The sequence below is a fragment of the Naumovozyma dairenensis genome, chromosome 9 (assembly GCF_000227115.2).
Source record: "Naumovozyma dairenensis CBS 421 chromosome 9, complete genome".
Taxonomy (NCBI): domain Eukaryota; kingdom Fungi; phylum Ascomycota; class Saccharomycetes; order Saccharomycetales; family Saccharomycetaceae; genus Naumovozyma; species Naumovozyma dairenensis.
Genome location: NC_016487.1, coordinates 105,520 through 129,437, shown reverse-complemented (window position 1 = coordinate 129,437; position 23,918 = coordinate 105,520). Strand labels below are relative to the sequence as shown.

At 34.6% G+C, this 23,918-nt stretch overlaps 7 protein-coding genes across 7 annotated transcripts; 3 read left to right on the top strand and 4 right to left on the bottom strand.

Annotated features, from left to right (window-relative positions):
* Positions 1 to 1,441: 1,441 nt before the first annotated feature.
* NDAI0I00580 (uncharacterized protein) lies at positions 1,442 to 3,382 on the top strand (the record flags this gene model as incomplete). Its single annotated transcript, XM_003671822.1, has 1 exon — positions 1,442 to 3,382. One exon carries the CDS (start codon positions 1,442 to 1,444, stop codon positions 3,380 to 3,382), a length of 1,941 nt encoding a protein of 646 aa, XP_003671870.1.
* A 658-nt stretch (positions 3,383 to 4,040) lies between these two features.
* On the bottom strand, positions 4,041 to 10,736 carry NDAI0I00570 (uncharacterized protein; the record flags this gene model as incomplete). Its single annotated transcript, XM_003671821.1, has 1 exon — positions 4,041 to 10,736. One exon carries the CDS (start codon positions 10,734 to 10,736, stop codon positions 4,041 to 4,043), a length of 6,696 nt encoding a protein of 2,231 aa, XP_003671869.1.
* A 2,315-nt stretch (positions 10,737 to 13,051) lies between these two features.
* Positions 13,052 to 14,503, bottom strand: RRT12 (Rrt12p; the record flags this gene model as incomplete). Its single annotated transcript, XM_003671820.1, has 1 exon — positions 13,052 to 14,503. One exon carries the CDS (start codon positions 14,501 to 14,503, stop codon positions 13,052 to 13,054), a length of 1,452 nt encoding a protein of 483 aa, XP_003671868.1.
* Positions 14,504 to 14,935: 432 nt separating this feature from the next.
* IMG1 (mitochondrial 54S ribosomal protein bL19m) lies at positions 14,936 to 15,475 on the bottom strand (the record flags this gene model as incomplete). Its single annotated transcript, XM_003671819.1, has 1 exon — positions 14,936 to 15,475. One exon carries the CDS (start codon positions 15,473 to 15,475, stop codon positions 14,936 to 14,938), a length of 540 nt encoding a protein of 179 aa, XP_003671867.1.
* Positions 15,476 to 16,787: 1,312 nt separating this feature from the next.
* On the top strand, positions 16,788 to 17,930 carry NDAI0I00540 (zinc-binding alcohol dehydrogenase family protein; the record flags this gene model as incomplete). Its single annotated transcript, XM_003671818.1, has 1 exon — positions 16,788 to 17,930. The coding sequence occupies one exon, from the start codon at positions 16,788 to 16,790 to the stop codon at positions 17,928 to 17,930; it is 1,143 nt and encodes a 380-aa protein (XP_003671866.1).
* Positions 17,931 to 18,232: 302 nt separating this feature from the next.
* On the bottom strand, positions 18,233 to 19,063 carry BUD23 (18S rRNA (guanine1575-N7)-methyltransferase; the record flags this gene model as incomplete). The annotated part of the gene is made up of 1 exon (XM_003671817.1): positions 18,233 to 19,063. The coding sequence occupies one exon, from the start codon at positions 19,061 to 19,063 to the stop codon at positions 18,233 to 18,235; it is 831 nt and encodes a 276-aa protein (XP_003671865.1).
* Positions 19,064 to 20,322: 1,259 nt separating this feature from the next.
* ARE1 (sterol acyltransferase) lies at positions 20,323 to 22,326 on the top strand (the record flags this gene model as incomplete). Its single annotated transcript, XM_003671816.1, has 1 exon — positions 20,323 to 22,326. The coding sequence occupies one exon, from the start codon at positions 20,323 to 20,325 to the stop codon at positions 22,324 to 22,326; it is 2,004 nt and encodes a 667-aa protein (XP_003671864.1).
* Positions 22,327 to 23,918: the final 1,592 nt, after the last annotated feature.

Genomic DNA, 23,918 nt, shown 5'->3' with positions numbered 1-23,918 from the left:
AACTAAGAAGAAACGAAGATATGTTGTCTAATGGGATGGATCGATGAATGAATGAATGAATGAGGGAAAGTGAAAAAAAAATACGAAATATAGAAAGTGAAAAATTGCAAGCAGAGGGAAATCTGATGGGAAAACAACGCGAAGAGAACCATACGCAAGGCCGACAGCGACAGCGACAGCGACAGCGACATCGGTGACAAGACAACAGAAAGAAGCTCGATGACGATCGATGGATGTATTGTATTGTCTTGTATTGTATTGTACTGTATGAGAGATTTGAATATATAAAAAGGGACGAGCCGATGCTGAGTGAGTGGTGATGAGTGAGCGGTTGAATGATCAATAGATTTCAGTCAGTGGAATAAGTTCCCACAACTTGAGACGTACCTTTGTTTATTTGGCAGACGCTGTCACATCACATTATTTTGGTTTGGTTTGGTTTGGTTTGGTTAAGTTCCGTGAGTTGCAGATCTTGCTCTTCTTTCTCTTCTCTTCTCTTCTCTTCTTGATAATACGTGTGGATGGTGTTATGTGCCGCACTTTGCCCCGCGGGAAAATTGGAAATTGTGTGTGACGCCACGGCGAACTGCAAACTGCGAACTGCGAACTGTCCCGTTATAGATATCTAAAGCCGTGCACCCAGCGCAGGGAGGTGTGGGTGCATAAAAATGAAAAAACTGGAAGCCGGCGTTCCGATCAACAGTGGCTTCCCCCCCCGGCGGCGCTACCAATGAGTCCGGGGAAGAATTGACATTCGTTAAATAGTCAACGTCTGCCCCTGAGACTGACTTTGTTCCGGCAAATACGATTACGGCGTCACTGTCACTGTCACTGTCACTGTCACCGCCGCCGTCACACTGTTACGCACAACAGAATACAAATACATGCCATTGTTGACCCCTGTCTTTGTTCCTGTCTTTGTTCCTGTTCTTTAATAAAGCGAGAAATGATATATTCACATTTGCAGAAACCACCACTTTCCGATGGAGATTTGATTTGATTAGACAGACAGACAGCAGACAGACAGCAGACACAGACAACAACAAAAAAAAGAGAATGTTCAACAATTAAGTACAGCACAATAAAATACAATACAATACAATACATTCAATTCAACTTGACTGGGCGGGACTGGGCTTGACGCAAGTATTTCAGAGAAAGTCATCTCTTAGTTGTATTAAATAATACATTTTATTCATTCATTCATTCATTTAGTCTATAATAGCAAAGTATTATATAACTTCTACCTGTAACAAACAAATATAAGAAACCAACAAGAACTTTACTCTCTCCAAGACACACACACACACACACACATACATACACAAACAAACAAGCAAACAACTTTACACTAGGAACTATTTGATGACTCTAATTACAACCTAGTATATACCTTTTCATTCTTCCCTCATTCCCTCTTCATAGTATTATTATAAACGATATGACTACTACAGCTTCTCCTTCCGATTTCCACATAGACATGCATCAACTTTCTTCTTCTAGCTCAAATAGTCATAATAACATCAACTCTGACAATAAAGACATTGATGATAATAATAATAATAATAATAATGAAGATAAAGAAAAAGTACATGAACGAAAAGAAAACAAAAACGATGACCCAAACCTTTCATCAAATTCATTGACAAATAATAATGCCTCAGATACGAGTGATATCCAAAAATTGAGAGATTTCCCTAAAAGTCAAAATAGACCTTTGTCTGCTCATTTAACCATTCATTATCAAATAGATAACGATAATGATCATGAAGATGATCAACAAAAAGAAGATCAAGAAAGTCCTCGTTCTAATTCATATTCTGATTCAATATCTTCAAATAATTCAAATCAAGATCAAAACAGAGATCAAGATCAAGATCAAGATGAAGACCAAAGAAGTACAGGCACAGTAAATACTGAAAATTTACTTCAAAATAAAGATCATGAAATTAAAAAGGTTCCGGACTATTTAAACCTTCGTAAACAAGAACAGGGATATCAATACGAATTCAAAGATCAGAATCAAAATCAAAATCAAAATCAAAATCAAAATCAAAAGAAGGAACAAAGAACAACTATTAGAACAATTTTAAATATTGAAGCAGAAGATAACGCAGACGAAAGAATGTTGGTTGGAACTCCCACTACTTTTGAAACAGAACAAGAACAAGAACAAGAACGTGCAGAAACAATCACAAATACAGCTAATAATGAAAATAAAAATGGTCCTTTATCTTATAATCTTGGATCTAATCCATTACCACCACCATTATCACCATCTGTTTCTGTGAAATCATCATTAAATGATTCAGATTTTGAAATCGATATTCCAAAAACCATACGAAAAAAAATGAAACAAAACCAATCTTGCCTCATCCAACTACCTTACTTAATCAATTCGAATTTGATCAATATATCAAGAACGCTAACAGAAAGAATATATCTGAAACACAAAGGAACAAAAAAAATGATGATGATGACGACGACGACGACAAACTCAACAAGATTATCAAGCTATATGAACATTTATGATTTCTATCAATGTGTTCCATCTTCAAATAATAATAAAATAAGAATAATACCAATCCTTTCCAACAATTACCATTCAAAAAATAGAAATAGTCAGTTCATTGTAAGAAGGTTTAGTGAATCTGAAATTCCAAATTTCTTCACAAGAAAAAAAGATATTGAGACTAATCTTGATACTTTGAAAACAACTACAATAGCAACAGCAACAGAACCTGCCACCACCACCACCACCGCTGACTCTACGACAACTCCTAAGGCTATTCCTAAATCTGCTAATGGTATCGATGAACAGAAGAAAGATAGAGAATCACAAAGTTATGAAACGAATTTGACAAAGGATTTATTGAGAGAAAATGATGATAAACTTCAACAAAGAAAAAGGGGAAAAGAAAACCCTTTCAATTTCCAATATAATTATAACTATAGTAATGATACTACTCATAATTTCTATCCTGAATCAAGTTCAAAACCAAGATCTATCCAAACAAATGATAACATTATAAATCCTGATTTGAAGAACAAAAAAAATTCAAATAAAATGTTAAAAATCAATTCTATATCATCTCTATCTTCCGCCTCATCTGCTTCTTCCACTTCTTCAATTGATACAAACCAATCTTCCGCCACTTATACTTCTACGTCAACGATGAAATCAAACCAATATTCAAGTTTTAATTTAAATTCAACATCAAGAAGACCTTCTACCACACCTCATCGTCAAAGAAATTATTCAGCATCAGTAGATATTTCAAACCCTTGTTCAAGACATCATCATAGAAGAAATTCAATTGCTTTGAAATTCGATAAACCTCGTTATAAAAATATTAAATCATCTACTACAACTCAAGAATAAACAATCACTTGAATGGTCATATTAGCACAATAACACATATGCATTATTATTATTATTATTATCAAAAAAGAAAGTAGTACATCCAGAATACTAAAAAAAAAAAAAAATAAAGACAAAAATGCATACTCCTACTTATATTCTTTCCTAACACAATATATATATATATATATATATATATATATTCTTCTTTTATTATTACATATTATCCATTTCGTTTTTCTTACGGTTTCATGATAGTAATATATACTTTTTTGGAAAGAGGAAACGAAAAGAAAATATTGTTCAAAATACAAACTTATCCTCATAGTTTTTCTATACTCATTTTTTTTATATACCCTACATAAAACAAGATTAAGTATTAAAGTTTTTTCTTCAAATGAATGTTATTTTACAAACTTCTTCTTTCCTGCCATTTCTTCCTAACCACAGATGATCTGCTTCTGCGACTTGAAACGACACAAGCCAGTTAGTACCCTACATCTTCGTGAAAGCAGCAATATATCTAATGAAAAATCATCATTGTTCTAAACAATTGTAACTTTTTTTTTTTTGTTTTTTTCCTTGAATAATAATATAAAAGAAAATTTAACATACATAAAATATTAACATAACTTTACAAGAATTTCTATGGTCATATACCTCTTCGTCCTCATTCTTCTCACTTCATACTTTTTAAAATCTTCTCCTTATCTTCACTAGACAACATCTTCAAAACTTCAGATAATCCAGTAATAACATTATCATGATCATTCCTAATTTTCTTAGCCAAACCTTGTGCAAAGGATTCTACCTTTAACGATTTCAAATGTTCATCTAATAATTGATAATTATCTTCAATCCATGTGGCAACTTGTCTATCATTTTCATGGTCAACACTAGCTGGATACCAAGATCTTAATCTAGCAATCTTTTCTAAACGAACAGCTTCTGGTAATTCAACATCAAGTCTTCTAATTAAATATTCTTCATTTAATCTTCTTCTTAATCTCCAGAAAAAGAAACGACGAGCTTCAACCCATTCTAATTCTTGACGAATAACTCCCTTACTAACCATACGTTGTGAACGATCATGTAAATCAGCAAATTGTATACTAATTTGATTATATATTGGCATCAATTGTCTTTCACGAATTAATAATTGTTTAGAAATATCTTGATGTTCTTCAACACTTAAATCTTTGTTACTTAATTTCTCTCTTAATGTCTTATATTTCTCATCTAATCTAGCCATTGTACCTAGTAACTTTTCACGACGGTATTTAATACCAACCATCCCTTCAGGTTCTAAGACACCAGCTCTGGAATCCTTGTCAGCATACATTTCCATTTGATCAGAATTAATCGTTGGATCAACAACAACCCATGAACCACCTCTTAATTCACCAGTAGGTGGAATATAAATGGAAATTGGTTGTTTGTAATCAACTAACGCATCAACTATAAATGAACCATATTTCAAAACTTCATTATACATATCACGTTGACCACCAGAAAACCCTCTCCAATTGGCTAAAATCATCAAAGGTAATTGTTCACCATGATTAAAATCTTTAATAGCTTGTGCTGTCTTAAACGCTGAATTTGGATACCAAACTTGACCAGCTTCTTGAATTAAACTTTCTCTTGAATCTGGATTGGCTGGATCAGCAGGTATCAAATTTTCAATAGTCTTAGTTTCAACACCAATAACACCCAATGGAATACCACCAAGACGAGCTCTACCAACAACAACACCTTTAGCCCATCCTGATAAAGTTTCGAAAAATGATCCCTTATCGAAAAGACCATATTCAAATCCACCATCTTCAAGAGTACGGCCTTCAATCATCCATCTCACATCATATGGTTCATTAACTCTTGGTATAAAATCAATTTGTCTATCCCATTTATCTTCAGTTTCTAAAATTGGTACAGGCATATTACGTTTAGCTGGAATATATGATAACCATTCCATAATTTGTTCCACAGCAGCTAAATCATCAGATGCAGTTAAATGTGAAACACCGTTATTATACATGATTTGAGTACCACCTAATTGTAAATTAGAAGAATAAACTTCTCTACCTAAAACTTTATTGATGGCTGGAGCACCAGTTAAAATAATTGGTTGTCCTTCAATTTGAATAGCTCTTTGACCTAATCTAACTAAATAAGCACCAATACCAACAGATCTACAAGTAACTAAAGTAATGGTAAAGATATCTTGATATGCTCTAGATGTAGCACCTGCAATCAAACCAGAACCTCTTAAACATTCAACACCAAGACCTTCTTCAGCACCAATGATCGTTTTAATGATAAATCTTTCTTCACCATTTTCAACAACACGCTCAGTTAAGACAGATTTCTCCTTACCGTAACTCTTCAAAGTTTCCATGCCTTCTGGTGTCAAATATAAATATTCGAATCCTTTAGATTGGTCTTTATCATCTTTCCAAGCAACTTGATACAATGGAACTAATTCTTCTGCGATACCAATTCTAGCACCAGAGTTCGCAGCTAAATAGATTCTTGGAATACCACGCTTCCTTGCATATTCAGTAACTTTATTGAAAAACTCATCTTCTTGTGGACCAAAGGAACCAATCTTATAAGTAATATCATTAGCAACAATGACAAATTGACGACCACGAGGATATTCTGGAGTCTTCACAGTAACTTTAAATGCAACCATACCAATGGAATTTACACCTGCTTCTCTTTCAACCTCAGTCAATTCACCATTCTCATCTTCAATTAATTCATTAGCAATAAAGAATGAGTCAGATAATGGAGTTTCTAATCCAAATTTCTCCCATTGTGACATTGCTGCTTGATGGAATAAATCTGGGAAATCATAAACATATGTAGTACCCATTAAATGTGCCTTATAACGTTTTGGTTGTAGCCATTCTTTCACAGGGTATGGAGTGGCAATTGGTCTTAAATGCATAGAACCAGGCTTACCAAGAGATTTAAATACCCATTCACCCTTATTATTCTTCACTTCAGTATATAATTCTGATTTAACAACATAACCTGAGACATTATTAATTAATGCACGTAATGGAACTGGAGTACCAGTTTTTGGATCTTGAATGATGATGCGAATTTCAGCAGAAGAAACGCGTAATCTTAAGTAACGTTTACCGAATCTTGCTAAGAAACCGGCAAAAGCAGCTTCAACATCTTCTGGAGAAACATCAAAAACTGCAGAGAAATTAATGAAAATATGATTCAAATCTGAGTTTGAGGTATCGATGATTTCCAAATTATCTAAAATATCACTCATTAATCTATTAGCTTCAGATGTTAGATACTTTTGGATGGATATGTCAGCGCTGATACGGCCAGTTCTAATAATACCTCTTGTGAAAAATCTCTTGTCTAAAGGCGAAGTCTTACTGACTGCTTCATACACATGAATGTTCCTGTTTTCAGTGAAGATTGGTTTAATATTGAAATTCGACATTCTTCCTAACTCTAATTGGAAAGCACATGCAGGTTCAATATGACGAATCGTTTCATTCTCGTTATACGATGGACCGTTGAAGGTATAGTATTTTGGATATGAACCATCAGTACAACCAAACATGAAAGTTATACGACGAATGGCTGATTTGATCAAATCTTGTTTATTAACATCCAATATTTCTCTAATACGTTTTAAGATGGCAGTTTCATTTTCAAAACCTTCTGTAGATGCAACAAATATATTAGCCACATTACTCAATGAAGAAGAGCTACCGGATCTGTCTGGAACTGGGCCAGTAGTCGAAGCATGTTCAGGGATAACACCTAAACTTTCAGATAAATTCGTGTCAACATCATCCAAATGATCAGCAGCAACAAGAATACCTGTTCTTAAAGGTGAATGTTCACTATCTACAACATATGTCAAATCTGAAACAGAAATTGCTCTATTCATACCCATTTTAGTTCTCATTTGTGGAATGGATGAGAATGCAGCAGAGGGTAATTGAAATTTCCATTCAATGACTGGATTCGAAGTTGATGCATGACCTCTAACTTCACCAACGGTATAAGCTCTATAGGCTCTACGAACGTAAACTTGTGCAGCAGCAGCAGCTACAGCTGGATCTGGATGATTTAAGAATTGGATTAAAACGTCAAAGACAACATAATTGGAGTCGATTAAATCTTTCAAAATCTCCAGATCTGGTTCAGTTCTCTTTGAATTCGATGCACCGTAAGTAGTTCCAACAACTGATGACTTCAATATATGTTCAACTTGTTCAGTCCTTTCCTTGACAGATGGTAAGGCACCTTGAATCAATATTTCTCTTGCTTGTAATGCGACCTTTGCTGTAGATTTAGATTCTAGCTGGACTAGATGCTGTAGAGGAGTTGTGAAAATATGTGCAACATGAGATGAAAGCTTGCATAGTGGTTGGTAATGTTTTAATATTGCCAAAATCAAGTTATTCTTAGCAGAAACTTTAGCGTGGGATAAGACTATTAAGGCGACCTTATCTAAGTTATCAATGTTTTCATCACGTAACTTCAAAATCACAGATTCTTCACGGGAGTTTGCAGAGCTGAATAACTTTTCGACATCGTAGTACTCTTCCAAGAAATTAACGAAGACGGAATGTTCATGAGCTTCAATACCATCTGTATATCTTCTTGTAATGTCAAGTAATGGTTCCAAAGTGGATAGTAATTGAGCGTCAGTATCTGGTTGTTTAACAGCATTGTCTAGCATTTTTGCAATTTGTTTGGCCGGGAAAACAGCACTACGTTTGGCAGATCGATCGACTAATTCGCTTAATTTCTCATCCAAATCAACTGGTAACCTGGAATGTAACGCAGAAATTTGTAACTTCCATTCAGAATATGGTAATTTTGGATCTCTTAAGACTTCTATTAATTGCTGCAAAGATGCGTTCATGATGACTTGATTATCGTAACCTTGTAAAATGTTTTCCAGAGTTGTAACTAAAGATTGAAATTTATAAGCAGGTTTAGTACCTTCAACAACTGGGGAACCGAAATCAGGTAATAAACCTTCAAATGGTAAAGCATGTTTCACCTTAGATGGATCATCTAAAGTTAATATAGCGATGATATCACCAGCAACAATTGTAGATCCTGGTTGTTTTAGTAATTGAACTACACCACTTTCTTGTGCCACTAATGGCATTTGCATTTTCATAACTTCAATTTCAGCATAAGGTTGGCCTGCTTTAATATGATCACCATTTTCAACTAAGAATTTGACCAATTTACCTGGGGATGGTGTACGCAATTGTGTTGGATCATTTTCTACTTCTAAAAGGGTAGTCATTGAATCGACAGATAATCTTGTAGCGGAAACTTCTTGTTTCCAGTAAATTGTATGTGATTTACCACCTAATGCTATCAACAATCCACCGTCTGAGAGTTTACGTGCGCGAACTTCACATTTGGAACCATTTATAAATAATGTATAGCGATCATTAGCAGATTTTGCCACGGTAAACTTATATCTCTTACCTTCATGAATAAACTCTACTGGGAACATTGTCTTTAGGCAAGATTTTGATGGAACTTGACCTCTTTTCAAATCGTCAATGTATTTTTGACGAGATTTTTCAGAATTAATGAAAGCTTGAGTTGTAGCACCACAAATGACAGCCAAAGTTTCATCAGGTTTTTCTGCAGTCATTTTATGAGAAATTAAATCATCTAACCAACCTGTGGTAATAGTGTTATCTTCAAAATCTTCAGTTTCTAATAATTTAATTAAATATTCCACTGTAGTTCTAAAATCACCCCTAATTGATAATTCCTTTAAGGCAACGACCATATGTTTTCTTGAAGCTTGTCTATTTTCACCGAATGCGAAGATATGACCGAATTGAGAGTCAGAGAAAGAATGAATACCACCGTTGTTACCAACTGAGAAGTAACCCCATACATTGGAAGAAGAACGGAAATTCAATTCATGTAATGAACCACCAGATGGTTTAAACCCTTCATTTGGATCTTCAGAAGTGATACGACAGGCTGTGCAATGACCCTTTGGAACAGGTTTTCTTTGGGTTTTCAATGCCTTTTCAGTTTTGAATTCGAAATCAATTTCAGATGAACTATGTGGATTCATCCCATAATAAACTCTGATATCACTAATTCTATGCATCGGGATACCCATTGCGATTTGTAATTGTGAAGCAGGTAAATTAACACCAGTGACCATTTCAGTGGTTGGATGTTCCACTTGTAATCTTGGATTTAATTCTAAGAAATAGAATTTTTGTTCATCATGAGAATATAAATACTCTACTGTACCAGCAGAAACGTAACCGACTAATTGACCTAATCTTACAGCAGATTTTTCCATTTGAGCGAAAATCTCTGGAGGAGCAATAGTTACAGGAGCTTCTTCAATAATTTTTTGATGACGTCTTTGTACGGAACAATCACGACCAAACAATGAAATATTATTACCATATTGATCAGCTAATAATTGAACTTCCAAATGACGAGCCTTCCCAGCCAATTTCATAATAAATATTGGAGATCCGGGTATTTCATTTGCAGCTTGATGATATAATGGGATAAAATCCTCTTCACGTTCCACTTGTCTAATACCTTTACCACCACCACCTTCTGAAGCTTTGATCATAACGGGGAATCCAATTTTTTTAGCTTTAACTAGACCATCTTCTGGTGATGAACAACAACCTTCTTGATAAACATCATCAGGAACGGAGACTAACCCAGTTTCTTTATCAACTTTAACAGTATTGATCCCAGTTCCAGACCATGGAATACAAGGAACATTCGCAGACTGAGCAACGATAGTTGAAGATATTTTATCCCCCAGTGATCTCATAGCACTTCCAGGAGGTCCAATGAATACAACTTTCCTCTTCGATTTAGCTAATTTTTCAGGTAAATGAGGGTTTTCTGAAGCATGACCCCAACCAGCCCACACGGCATCTACGTTAGCTCTTTCAGCGATATCTACAATAAGATCTACATTAGCGTAATTATTATTATTGGTTCCACCTGGTACCTCCACATATTGATCAGCCATTCTAATATATTCCGCGTTAGCTTCCAAATCTTCTGGAGTAGCCATCGCTACGAATTGAATAGTTCTATCATCACCAAAGGTTTCATAGGCCCATTTTCTGACTGAACGAATTTCCTTTACGGCAGCAATACCATTGTTTGCGATTAATATCTTAGAGATAACTGTGTGACCACCGTGAGATTTTACGAATTCTTTTAAGGGAGATTCTTCAGCTATATCTATTGTGTTCAGACCTCTGAAATGGGATGGTAGTTTTGAGTGTTTTGACGAATAGTCTGTTATTTCGTATGCTTGTTTTGGAGATGTTTCTTCGAATAAGTTTTCTTCACTCATTTTTGTGATAGTATTATTATTATTGTTCTTGTATTTGTTGTGTGTGTTTATAAATATTTTCTTGTTTTGATTATTATTATTATTAGTATTAGTATTATTCAATTGAGAAGAATTCTTGGTTGATTCATATACTAGTGATAAGTTTCTTTTCTGGTTCTGATAATAATATACTAATAATGATGGTGACGAGAATGATGATAATAATAACTTCGGTGCTTTTGCTAAGAATGAACGGACACTTAACGATGGTATATTGATTATTAACGAACGCCTATAAATATTCAAAATGAAATGTGAAATTGTTATAATTCTTATTTTTTGTTAGTTTATTTTGGGATTCTTGAATTCTTTCTTGAAATTTGGAGAATATAAATATAAGATAAACAAACAAGCAAAAATATATATAACTTTTCGAAGAGATGGATTACCTTAGAATTTGTTATTGATCACTGTTATTATTATTATTACTATTGGTAATGTTATAATCTGATTTAATAACGAACTAGTTTTTGCATTCACGAGTTTGGCTAGAAGGATACAGGTAGACCAAAAATAAATGAAGTGAATAGAAAAGTAGTTAATCAATAACTGCTAATTGATTTTGGATTAGTTGTTCCAGACCGTAATGAGTGAAGATATTCTGTTGCTTACTATTGAAACAATGAAAAGAAAGACCAATTGTTAAACGTGAATATAGCAACCAAGAGGAAACAACGCAGGTAAATTTAATTGATTGAACGATTAATTGATTGCTTGATTGATTTCTCGATCGACCGATTTCTCGATTGTATCCAAGAGGGACCAAGTTCCAACAGGTCTGTTTTGCCAACAACGTTGACTAACTAAATTTTTCACATGTTGAAACTCTTTACCAGGGACACGAAAACTTCAAATTCAACTTGCCGCATAGCGCTGCGCTCTACTGAAACTCGACAAAAGTTCCAGTCCCAATCCCAGTTCACTCACTCTCGCGATTTTGTTGAAACCTGTGCGAACAGCCACCCGCACTGTAAATTTAGAACAGTTCCTATAGGTAAAGAAGATAATAAGAACATATGGTAATTCTCAGTTCATTATCTTACTTACAGTCCCAGCAGAAAGAAGCAACTATTTGATACATTGGGATGTCTCTTCATGTGCAATAGAAAAAAACTTATCTCTGATCTCTTAGTCTGTGCTTGCAATAATCCATTACCAAACTGTTAATTCCAATTTCTGTAATGCAATCCTCATAATTATATTTCCTGTACTCTCACTTTTTGTTTGTTTGTTCTAAATAGTCTCCCTAGTAGGCAGTATACATACTCTATGCAAAAATATATAGCTTGTTGCCTTAGTTTCTTGCTTCACTTAGAGAAATAAAGTATCTTAGCAATACCGGATTGACGATATATCTCAGCTGCATATATATATATATATATATATGTATATCCAAGAAGAAGGACTGTAGGTGCTCCAAACTTCAAACCTCACAACTCCTTTCTCAACCCACTGCTCCAATTCAAACACCAGGTATATATGACTTCTTGGTTGCACACACTAAGCTATCCATAAATGCGTAGTCTATGTGTTCGAGACCTTTCACGTCGTTACTTAACAGTTACATCATTGTGCATATCTTTGCCGCCGAGCTCCCCTTCCCGCCCTCTTGGTCGCCCTTGAATTCCAACTCCCTCCATTTTCTCTCACTCCATTACTTGCCCCTACTCTCAACGCCGCCTCGGCGCGGCCCCTCAGGAATTCATTCTTAACCCGATTAAATTCTGTTGGACCCAACACAACACTCCGAGCTATGTGTCCTATCTATGGCCAAGAAACTATCATTACTACCACTAATGAATTATAAGCGGGCCTAAATGGAAATATATTGCCACGGTAATGAATGATGTTATCATTATTTCTTGCCATATTAGAATCCTTTGGAAGAATATATCTTCAGTCGTTTATTGATTGGTTACTTTACTATTTTCAAAACTATACTTGGTGGTGTAATATAATATGTTTTTAATTAGTGTAGTTGATGTATAGGATAATCTTCAATAACTTTTTTGACTGAGGCGTGTTTTTTAAGGTTCATTTAAAATGTGACAAGTTAACGTATTTAACTAAATGTTTATTTTTTAAACTTCGAACATACAGGTTTCACACAAGACGGGAAAATATATATTTTAAAAATAAATAATACCGAGGAAAAGAACTTCACAGTTGTTCAAGTGAATATTATGAAAAATGTAATAGCATAGTAAAAATACATATACTAGCTTTAATAAGATTTAGTCGATAAAAACAAATATGAAATAAATATTGTGACATATTCACAAGGATTCTAAAACTTCTCTTTTTCTCTTATGAACATTAATACTACCCATTGGAATAGTGACATCACTACTATCAATCTTTTCATAATTCTTTTTGGGTACATAGTTTTGTAATTCATCAAGTAAAACATCAACATTAATCTCAGGGAAAATACCATCTTCGAAATCTTCATCTTTCTTACTAATACCATTAAATGTAATTCTATTCGGTGTGCGTGGCTTAAATAATAATGTTCTCTTTTGGAAAACGTCATCTGTAGCTAATTCGAATAAATAATCCCTAATATCTTCATTCTCAACACCTTGGTCTAATAATATTGATACAATACCAGCAACTTGGGGGGAAGCCATTGAAGTACCTGAAAATTCCACACTTTTTTGGTTATCTTTAATAGATAGAGAGGAAATGGCGACCCCAGGAGCAAAAATATCAACACATGACCCCCAATTACTAAATTTTGCTATAGTATCAATTCGATCATCAAATGCTCCCACAGTAATTGCTGATTTTTCAGAAGCAGGACTACACCAACATGCATCAATATTACCATTACCTGCAGCAACAACAACAACTACACCAGAATCCACAGTAGCTTTAATTGCCTCATTTAAAAGTGGCATCATAAATGCACCTAAACTTAAATTAGCCACACATTTTTTAGATTTTGATTTCCCACAATGATTTACAACAAATTCAAGTGCGCTTATAACTGTGATTAAACTTCCTGAACCTTGACGATCTAATGCTTTCACTTCTACTAACGTAACATTTTTGGCAACACCATAAGTCTTGGATCCAACAAGTCCTGCCACATGAGTACCATGACCATTTCGATCACCAGGTCCTTCTCCCGTAAGATCCAACCCATGCGTAGCTCTTCCCTCAAATTCTTCTTGATTGATATCAATCCCAGAATCAATAATATATGCATTGACATCAGTACCTTGATGCCATTTACTATAATAATAACTTAATGAATCATTATAAGCATCTTTATCATCGAAATCATACGGTAAGGGCATTCTTCTTGATAATCTTGCTAAATGTCTTGGTGCACCATTTTGAACTTTAACAAGATAAGAATTTTTATCAAATAATTCCTCAGGTTGTTTAATGTCATCATAACCATCATTATTTTCAAAATCATCATAATCAAATGCATGTATTTTCATATTAGGCACGACATCAACCACTAATGGGTTTTCTTTAATCGCACTGACAACATCTTTAGTTAAATTGACAGTAAGACCTCGGAAAGAACCGAATGAAAACGTTTTACTAATTTTACCATGTAAATAATCTTTCATTAATTGACCATGTGCGTATGTGGAATCCATGAAACTTTGAATGGAATCGGAATTTTTTAAACTTACTAAATATTCATGAGCAGCAGTGAATTCAATCAATTGGAAAACAAATATGACTGAATGTAAAATTCTGAATTTCATTTTTTTTTATTTATTGTCTTGCAGCTGGAAATTGATTCTTTTTCCTTGTAATCGTATTTGCTAGATTGATTCGAAAAGAAGGTAACGGAGTTGGGTATGTTTTATAGTTTTAATAAATTATTAGTTTATGCTGTTCATTTTTATAGTCCGTCATTTTTTTTAGTGTCGCTTTTTGTGTTTGTGCCAGAAAAATATGCCAAATTCCCAAACCAAAGTTTGATAGAGAAGAACTGTATACCGGAGCTGACAAGGGCTAGTCAAATACAGAAAAAAACAATAATATTTCGTACCAATACTTAATTAGAAGTGATTTTGGTTATTATTTTTCTTTTTAATAATAGTAATTATTATATTAACAGTTGTATATACATGTAATTTCATTTTTAGGACACAAGAAAAAAAACAGACCAAAGCAACGAGAGGAAGATAGTCTTATTTCTTTCGTCTTAAACCAGCTTCCAAATCATGGACATCCAATCTAGTATTTCTGATATAATAATGCTTGTTCCTCTTTCTAAGACCTTTATTTTGTCTTAATAGATCGATTCTTTCAATCAATGGAGAAAACAAGGGTACTCTCAATTCCACATAAGTTTTACCAATTTGATTTCTCAACAATAACGAACTATCTTGTATAAACCTTTTCCTATCGACAGATAAGACATATCCAACAAAATTATCATTATCAGATTTTTTGGAATCATAAGTGACCCTAACTATATCACCAGCTTTGATACTATTCTTCGACGATTTCTCTAATAAAGTTCGCCTCCAACCTTGAGGATCCAATGTATTTTCCACATCTAGCTTCGCCAATTTATCTAACAATGATCCATCCTTGCTTGCGTACGACCTAGGTTCCACAGGAGGATATACCGGTATAATTTTCCTATTGATGGCCGGCAATTGATAACATCGATTAAAGATGGTATTACTTTTAGTTGATACCCTGGGTATGATACTTTTCCACATTATTGAATATTAATGGATAAACTGGTTGCGTGATTTCCTTCTATCGACCTACAGGGAACTGTAAACTGTATCTTATTCTATCTTATTAACTTACCTGTATACGAGTTAAAACTTGTACTACACGGGGAGCTGTAACTTTCCTTTGAGATTTCACTGTTCTGTTTTGTTTCCACTTTGTTTCGAAAGCCCATATTCATTTGCGGACCAAGATAAGAAAATGGCGACCCGCGGTTTTGGAAATTAGCGCGACACAAGCGGACTATTTGGTTCTGCTCTGTTTCTATTTTGTTTCTGGTAACCTATCTATGCATTGAAAAACCACTTCGCTGGGTTTTTTGTAATTCCAACTAGAGGTGTAAAAACATCTAACCGTACAACGCATTTTTTTGTAATTCCAACTTGACTCTTTTGCAATTCCAACTGGACCGCGGGGATTTTCTAGGCATTGGACAATATCCCCCACCATGAATTTCAATTTTCAGTTTCCAAACTGACCTGACGAACAGTAGGGAACGATCCGTTTGTCATGTCGCGGATCAAAATATTCAATTGTCTTTCCAGCTAGACTCGTACCCAGACCCAGACACTCTTTTATACGCCGCAACAATTTCCAAACCGAGTGCCAGTGAAAATAGATATGGGGAAGAAGTAGATAAAAGTGCTTGTGTAAAGAAGGGATTAATTATTAAGGGTTAGTTCATTGGAGGGTCCTGAACAAACCTTTTAATATTATCTCCAGTATTTTCGCTTGTGAATGATCATTTTCCCAGAGGGGCGAACAATAGAAATTCCTGCCGTACTTACTTACTTACTTAAATTAGCGGTAAACAATATATTTTAGATCTTAATGGTAAACTGAATATATATCTTCTCCTACTAATTGAGATGTATTAGTGGTCCATAATCTCTACAATTCCAAGATTGCATCAAGGCCACTAAGCCCACGCAATAAAACTGTTGTAATTTTTACTGTATATGCAATTACGTAACTCCACACAAGACTATTGACATCCATATTTTTTATTCTTTCTTTACGCAAATTTTATCTAACGATATGTTTGAAATTACGTCCATATGAGGCAAAGGGCATGCCTTTTTTTTGACGCATTTTTGTTTTCGAAGGGGTGCCGTTACACGGACAATTTTCAATAGATATAATAGATTTACGATTATAAAAAGGGAGGGACATGTGGAATTTTTACTGACGGCTGTTCTTCTTTGTAATCAATGAAAAAACCAAGCTAAAACCAGTAGCAACCAATTATATCTAATAGCCTTGAATCATCCCAACCATCCGAAAACTATATAAAAAATGCAATTGATGGGCTTACCAAAAGAAATGAAAGCAGTGGTCATAGAAGGTGACCATGCAGCAGTAAAGAATGACGTCAAGATACCCATCCTAGAGGATGGATGTATGCTAATCAAAGTAATTGCTGTAGCAGGTAACACATCCGAATTCAAACATATTGATATGAAATTAGGACCTGAAGGATCCATCTTAGGTTGCGACGTTGTCGGTGAAATCCTTCAATTAGGGTCCGATGTCATTAACACCGCTGAAGAACCATTCAAAGTTGGTGATATTGTTTATTCTTTTATTCATGGTGCATCTAAATTTAGACCTCACACTGGTGCATTTGCTGAATATGTTGCGGTGGATTCTGCTACTACTTACAAGGCTCCAGAAGGGTTGTTGAAGAATGCTGAGGAAGATCATTTGGAAGAAGGTCCTGTGAAAACTTTTGAAGGTGCTGCTTCTGTACCCTTTTCATTGACTACGGCAGGTGCCATCATGGTTCATGAATTAGGTAATAAATTAGAATGGCAACCTGAAAAACCACAACATGCTTTCCCCGTATTGATTTGGGGTGGTGCTACCGGTGTTGGCCAATCATTGATTCAATTGGCTAAGAAATTACATGCTTATAACAAGATAATTGTTGTTTGCTCTAAAAAGCATTTTGAATTAATGAAAAGTTATGGTGCGGATGATACCTTTGATTACCATGATGAAGACGTTGTTGAACAAATCAGGACAAAATATAATAATATTCAGCATTTAATAGATGCGGTTTCCAATGAAACAACCATCCAACAAGTCTATAAATGTGCAGCTGATAAAGTTCCTGTTAAATTAATGCAATTAGTATTCTTAAATATTGAAAACATCAAGGAAAAAGATAGGAAGGATAATGTAAAGATTATCGGTACTATAATCTACTTAGTCGATGGTCTTCCAGTGGAAATGGGTAGTTTTCATTTCCCAGCAAATCCAATTTATAGAAGAGATATTACTGAATTTATTAAATTTATTACACCAAGATTAGCTGATGGTAGTATCCATCATATGCCTGTTCGTGTTTACCATAATGGTTTAGATGATATGCCTGAAATTATTGATATTATTAGAAAAGGTAAGAATTCAGGTGAAAAATTAGTTAGTGTACTCTGAAGTTCAAGAGGATCTACTTGATCATTGCTCGAGAATTTTTAAACTTGGAAGATTCTGATTGATTTTTAAGGAAAGGTCTTTATATGGAACAAGTATTTATAGAGTAAAGAAATCTTTTTTTTTTTATTCCATTCTGTTTTTTCAAATGATCGCTTTGAGAATTTACAAATAGAACGGACTAGTTTATAATCTTGTGTTCTTATTATGCTGATAATTTCTTAATAAATATTATATATGTTCTATTTTCTACGTATATTTGATAACTCCATGAATCTTTCATTTGAATATATTTCTTATTTTGATTAAAATCTGGGTCTTCTCTTTCTACCAGTAAATTTAGAATCTTTTGCTACTGTTCTACCACGTTTTTTCATTAACTCTTTCTTCCTTTGAATATAATGTTTAGAAGATTCCACAATTTTCCCTCTCTTATGTTTTTTCCTTAGGTTTGCTACACTTTGATCATTTTCTTGAGCATCCATTGTAACACCGTCCAAATTGACTTGATTATCATCATTTCTTGGAGCTCCTGAACTTAATACCAAATAATATTTCTTATTCTTCTTAGATTCCGGATCATCAATAACCAACCCCCCATTAAACCCAGAAACTTTCGCAGCTTGTAAAATCTGATCAATTTGTTCATCATCCTTTGGATAAAATTGTGCAACAAACTTACCACCTTTCTTTAAAGCTGCAAACAATCCATTGAAAAACCTCATTAATCTCTTCTTAGGATCATTATATGACGTATCAGCATTACAAAGCCATTGAATAGCAGAAATACTTATAGCGGCATCGAAAGTCCCTGCACGGAACGGTATACCGGTCCCCATATCTTGTAACATAAGATCACCTTCCAATTCACGAGTCAAACCTGTAGCTAACATACTTGGTGAAATATCAATACCACACCACATGTGATCACCTTCTTCTGAAAGGATTTCTCCACTTAGACCGGACCCACAACCTATATCGAGGATGAAACTGTTTGGTGGGATATTTAGTAGTTCTAAGGCACGTAAAGTCATTTTCGCTTGTATATGTTGCACTCTTGTAGAGGATGTGTATTTTTTAGATTCTGAATCATTGTAGAATATTTCTGGTGGGGCTAAATCTTCAGGACGGGACATTGCACTGTGAGGTTATTATCTGGATTCTTTTTTTTTCGCAGCAGTATATACGGTTATTAAAGTGAGAAACCTGATGTTTTACTTCCCTTCTTTAGTAGAGGATTGATAAGTTATTTCTAGTGATTAGATATTCATGCAGCTTGATATAGTCTGTAAATTTTTCAATGTATAATAACAATAACGTAAGGGCATCGCGAATTTGTCAAAAAACAAATTAAAAATTAAAAAGTAAAAATTGTAATTTCCAGAGTTGCGGGCGGGTAACGGTAGATAATTCACGATGCGTTGACTGAGCAGGAAACTGCTTGCCGCCGAGGGTACTTTATTTCTCTTATCTTCTTGGTAAACATGAACAGGAAAATACCTTACGATTGTATCTTCTGCAACATGCTCAGAATAAATAGACTACAATACTAAAGAGAGAAAGGAAATAGCTCGTAGATGATATTTCCTAAGGGGAAGCTGTGAAAGGCCTTAATGGATCTCCCTCTGAGAATTAGTCGACGTCACACGTCACACGTTAGACATGCTTCATTATTATGTGTATAATTGCGAAATCCCAAAGTGAGAACCTTGTCTTGATACTATATATTGTCGGACTGTATTTTTTCATTACCAATCCATTCTTTCACACCGTCGAGATACTAGTACGCAATTGTTAATGTTTCCTTTGAAAGAGTCTGTTCCTCTCCATAAACCGGAAGACAAGGAAAGACAACTAAATAGCAAAGTATTTTTTTGGTGCGCACTTGAGGGAATTGAAGATGCTACGGGTACCCGTACTATATAAATATGGGCCGTTGGATTACCCTTTTGGGTAATTCCCTGTACTGTACTTACGTATGTGCCGGGAAGGGTCCCTTGCTGTTTTCTCCGCGGAAAGAAACAGCCGGGGCTCTCGTTTAAGATCGGAACAATACACAAGTTTTGAAATATTTCTGCAATTACGCAATCTTATATAATCTCAGATACTTTATGGAAACTCTCTGAAGAATCGTGGTTCCTATACCATCCATCCGCTGGTATTTCCCTATTCTTTTGACTGAAATATTTTCCCGTAGAACAGAATAATATTCACGCGTTTCAATCACGAAAGTTTCACAAAGTGTAAACTGCATACTAACGTTAGCTTCTAACGTAAAGAGATCACCTTCGATTAGTCGAACTACTATAAAGTACCTCCTTCGGATTGCCTACCAATTCCTCCATATAAATTAATAATTACTTAGTAGATTCATCTACTTCCCTCGTTTGGAAACATGACTGAAGAACTTCTAAATGATGAGCAATTCATCAAGATTCAACAATTGAATTCTTCAACAGGTAGTGAGAGAAGAAATTCAATGATCGACCAAAAGGACGTCGATCAATTAAATGGAAAACTTTCAGATTCCTCTGACTCATCAACCTCTATTTCTGGATCAGAAATGAATGAAAACGATAAAGATCAACTACATCAACTATCCAACATTATAAATTCTGTATCATCATCTGCAAAAAACCAAAGCACATCTTCTGGTTCCTCTACCACAACAACAACCACTACATCGAAAAAACCAATCATCCCAACTGAAGATGACGAAAACGACAACAACAACAAGAAAAATATTGTCGTCAATAACATAAACGCAACAACAACAACAATATCACAAAACAATTCCAAAATAAACCACATAAAACTGGAGATCGCTAAAATAAATGGTAAAGAAAAAACAAGATTCCACCGCGACTCTCACAAATTGATCTCCTTCTTCGATGATGTAGACTTCGACGTAAGGCCTTCTCTTATTGATGGTGCTATGACTGAACCATTCAAATCCTCATTCGAGGGACCTATCTTGGAGAAACAAATTAAAGCCTTTGAAAAAAATAAAAAGGCACATTTGTCTGATCATTTCGAAATAGACAAAGTTTCTACCCCAAATGATTATAATAATAATAGTAACAAGTTACGATTGGAATCCAATTTCTCAGGGATTTATATCATGCTTTGGATGGTCCTGGGGTTCACTGCAGGTAGAGGTATTTTAGAATATTATGTAGGGCACGATGGATCCTTTAGGGATTTGATAGTTTTGAAGATTATGGTGAATGATATTCCAAATGTTATTATATTCGATGGTTTAATGATCTTAGCTTCATATTTTGTCGTCATTATTCAATATTTTATTAAAGCTCATGTATTGAAATGGGATAAATTAGGTGAGATTATTGCTTCTTTATACGAATTTGCATTTTTCCTTGTTTTCAATTACAAGTTGTTTGACGCAAGTTTAGGGTTCCATTGGATTGCAAGAATTTTCTTATATTTACATTCGATGGTTCTTATCATGAAAATGCATTCATTTTCATTCTTTAACGGTTACTTATGGAATATTACGAAAGAATTGAATTTCTCCAAAAAAGCATTAACTAAATATAAAGATGCACCCAATGATGAAATCATTAAAACCCTGGAAAGAAGTCGTGACTTTTGTGAACATGAACTTAAGAAACTTCAAATTCAAATCGACGATCCAAGTGAAAATTTCCCAAATAATATTACATTTAAAAGCTATACCATGTTCCTTTTATTCCCAACTTTAGTATATCAGTTAAGTTACCCAAGAAGTAAAAAATTCAGAATATCTTATTTATTTGAAAAGACTTGTGCCGTCTTTGGTACCATTTTCGTCATGACTCTAGTTGCAGAATTGTACGTCTATCCCTCAATTCTCAAAGCCGATTTCATGCGTGAACATTTCGTTTGGCCACCAACTAAACAACAAACTTTAGAATGGTTCTATATCCTCTTTGAAGTCATGCCCCCCTTTACAGTCCTGTATATTCTAGCATTCTATTTGATTTGGGACGCCATCTTGAATGCATTCGCCGAAATGACTTTCTTTGGTGACAGATATTTCTACGGTGATTGGTGGAATTGTATCACATTCATTGAATTCTCAAGAATTTGGAACGTACCTGTTCATAAATTTTTATTAAGACATGTATACCATAGTTCCATGAATGTATGGAAATTGACGAGAGCACAAGCTACTATGTTCACTTTCATATTTAGTTCCATTTTCCATGAATATGCCATGTTCGTCATCTTTAAAAGAGTTAGATGTTATATGTTCCTTTTCCAAATGTCTCAATTACCAATGGCGTGGGCAAGTAATTCAAGACTATTAAAGGATAAAAAGGCATTAGGTAATGTCTTGTTTTGGGGTGGCGTTTGTTCTGGCCCAAGTGTTATCTTAGCACTGTATTTGTTTTATTAAGCATCGCCTGTTTTGAGGCGTTATGACATGAGATCTCCAATTGATAGATAATAATTAATGTACGAATCATAGATATAACCAATCGTATATTATATTTTACAAGTTAAAAAATATATAAAACATACAATAAATAAATAATAGAATAATGACTTATTATAAAGTATAATGTAGTTTTTAGGATAAATAGACTACGTATTCACACGTTGGTATGCGAGATATAACCCACCGTATTAATGAAAAACATTATCATAGAACCCCATTGAAAATATATTTCGGGGACCATAGTATTCGGATGCATTAACAAATCGTCTGCATTTCTGACGTCTAATAATGAACGTTCTAGCGTTGTTCCTCCAGATATCGTTATAATTATAAAGGAACCTTTACAGTTGGTAGCACAACTTGAATTTTTTATCTGTCTCTTACATTTATGGCAAGAAGCTAATAAAATTGAATGCAACATTGCGATCGCCTGTCGTTGTTGAGAGGCAGTGATGGAAAAAAACTTTGAAAGGACACTCCCGATCCTAAAATGTATTCATAAAAAATCTTCTCTTAAACACCTGGTATTGCCGCTCAAACTAATCTTTCCTCTGCCGTCTCAACACAAACCAACTAGCTAATAAAAGGTTAGCTATGAGCGATATAACATGTAGTAAGCACTTTAAAATACAGCCAAAGGATACAATATTACTTGAGCCGCCCCCAGATATCAAGATGTAACGACTGACTTATTGAAATACCTTAATATCTGGTAGCACCGCCACGAATAACCGTAGATCTGCTAGCCTTTTATCAATTATTCTCTGCGAGAAGTTACACTTCAAAGATCACGCCAGTAGGATTGATCTTCGAAGCGCCTTGGCTTTCCACGTCCCAAACTTTAATCGAATGATTGAACTATGGTTAGGAACGAAGGTGTTCTAAGCGGTACCCCCAAAGGTCAGGATGTAATCATTCAAAACTTATCTTAACATCTGGTAGCACCGCTCAAAACGCCCATTTCTCAACCTTATCAATACAAATCAATGATGTGCCAATTGGTATTTCTTGTTGACACGTCGGAATAAATTAGGTAATAATAGCAAATTACCTTTAGATAATGAAGGTACCACAGAGTAATTAGTTCGCCGATACCAGATGGTCAAGGAACCTTAGCAGTTCGGTAATCGAAGTGATAATTACTTTCCTGTGAGAAACAACAACAAGAACAATTTAAATGTTCATTTGCTATTTTTCTTTATTCATAAACTTGAAGAATAATAGCCCATTCAAGCACTCAGACAACATATTGACTGAACCGTTATGATACCCGTCAAGATGTTACTGGAGCTTGGTATTTTTTACTATGAATTGTCCGACATTATTCCCTTTTACTTACATAGACTGATGTTAACATGATATAAAACTTTTCAAGAAGTGTTTGTTACTTTGACGACATTTCCAAATGGGAAATTTTTCAAATGTTGAAAAATGTTTTTTTTGAAAACTACATAAAGCTCATCTCATCTCATCTCATCTTACTTCAGGCAAAGCTCGAGATAAAGATCAGCTACACCTTCAAGATCACGATTTATATCTTACCATTGTTC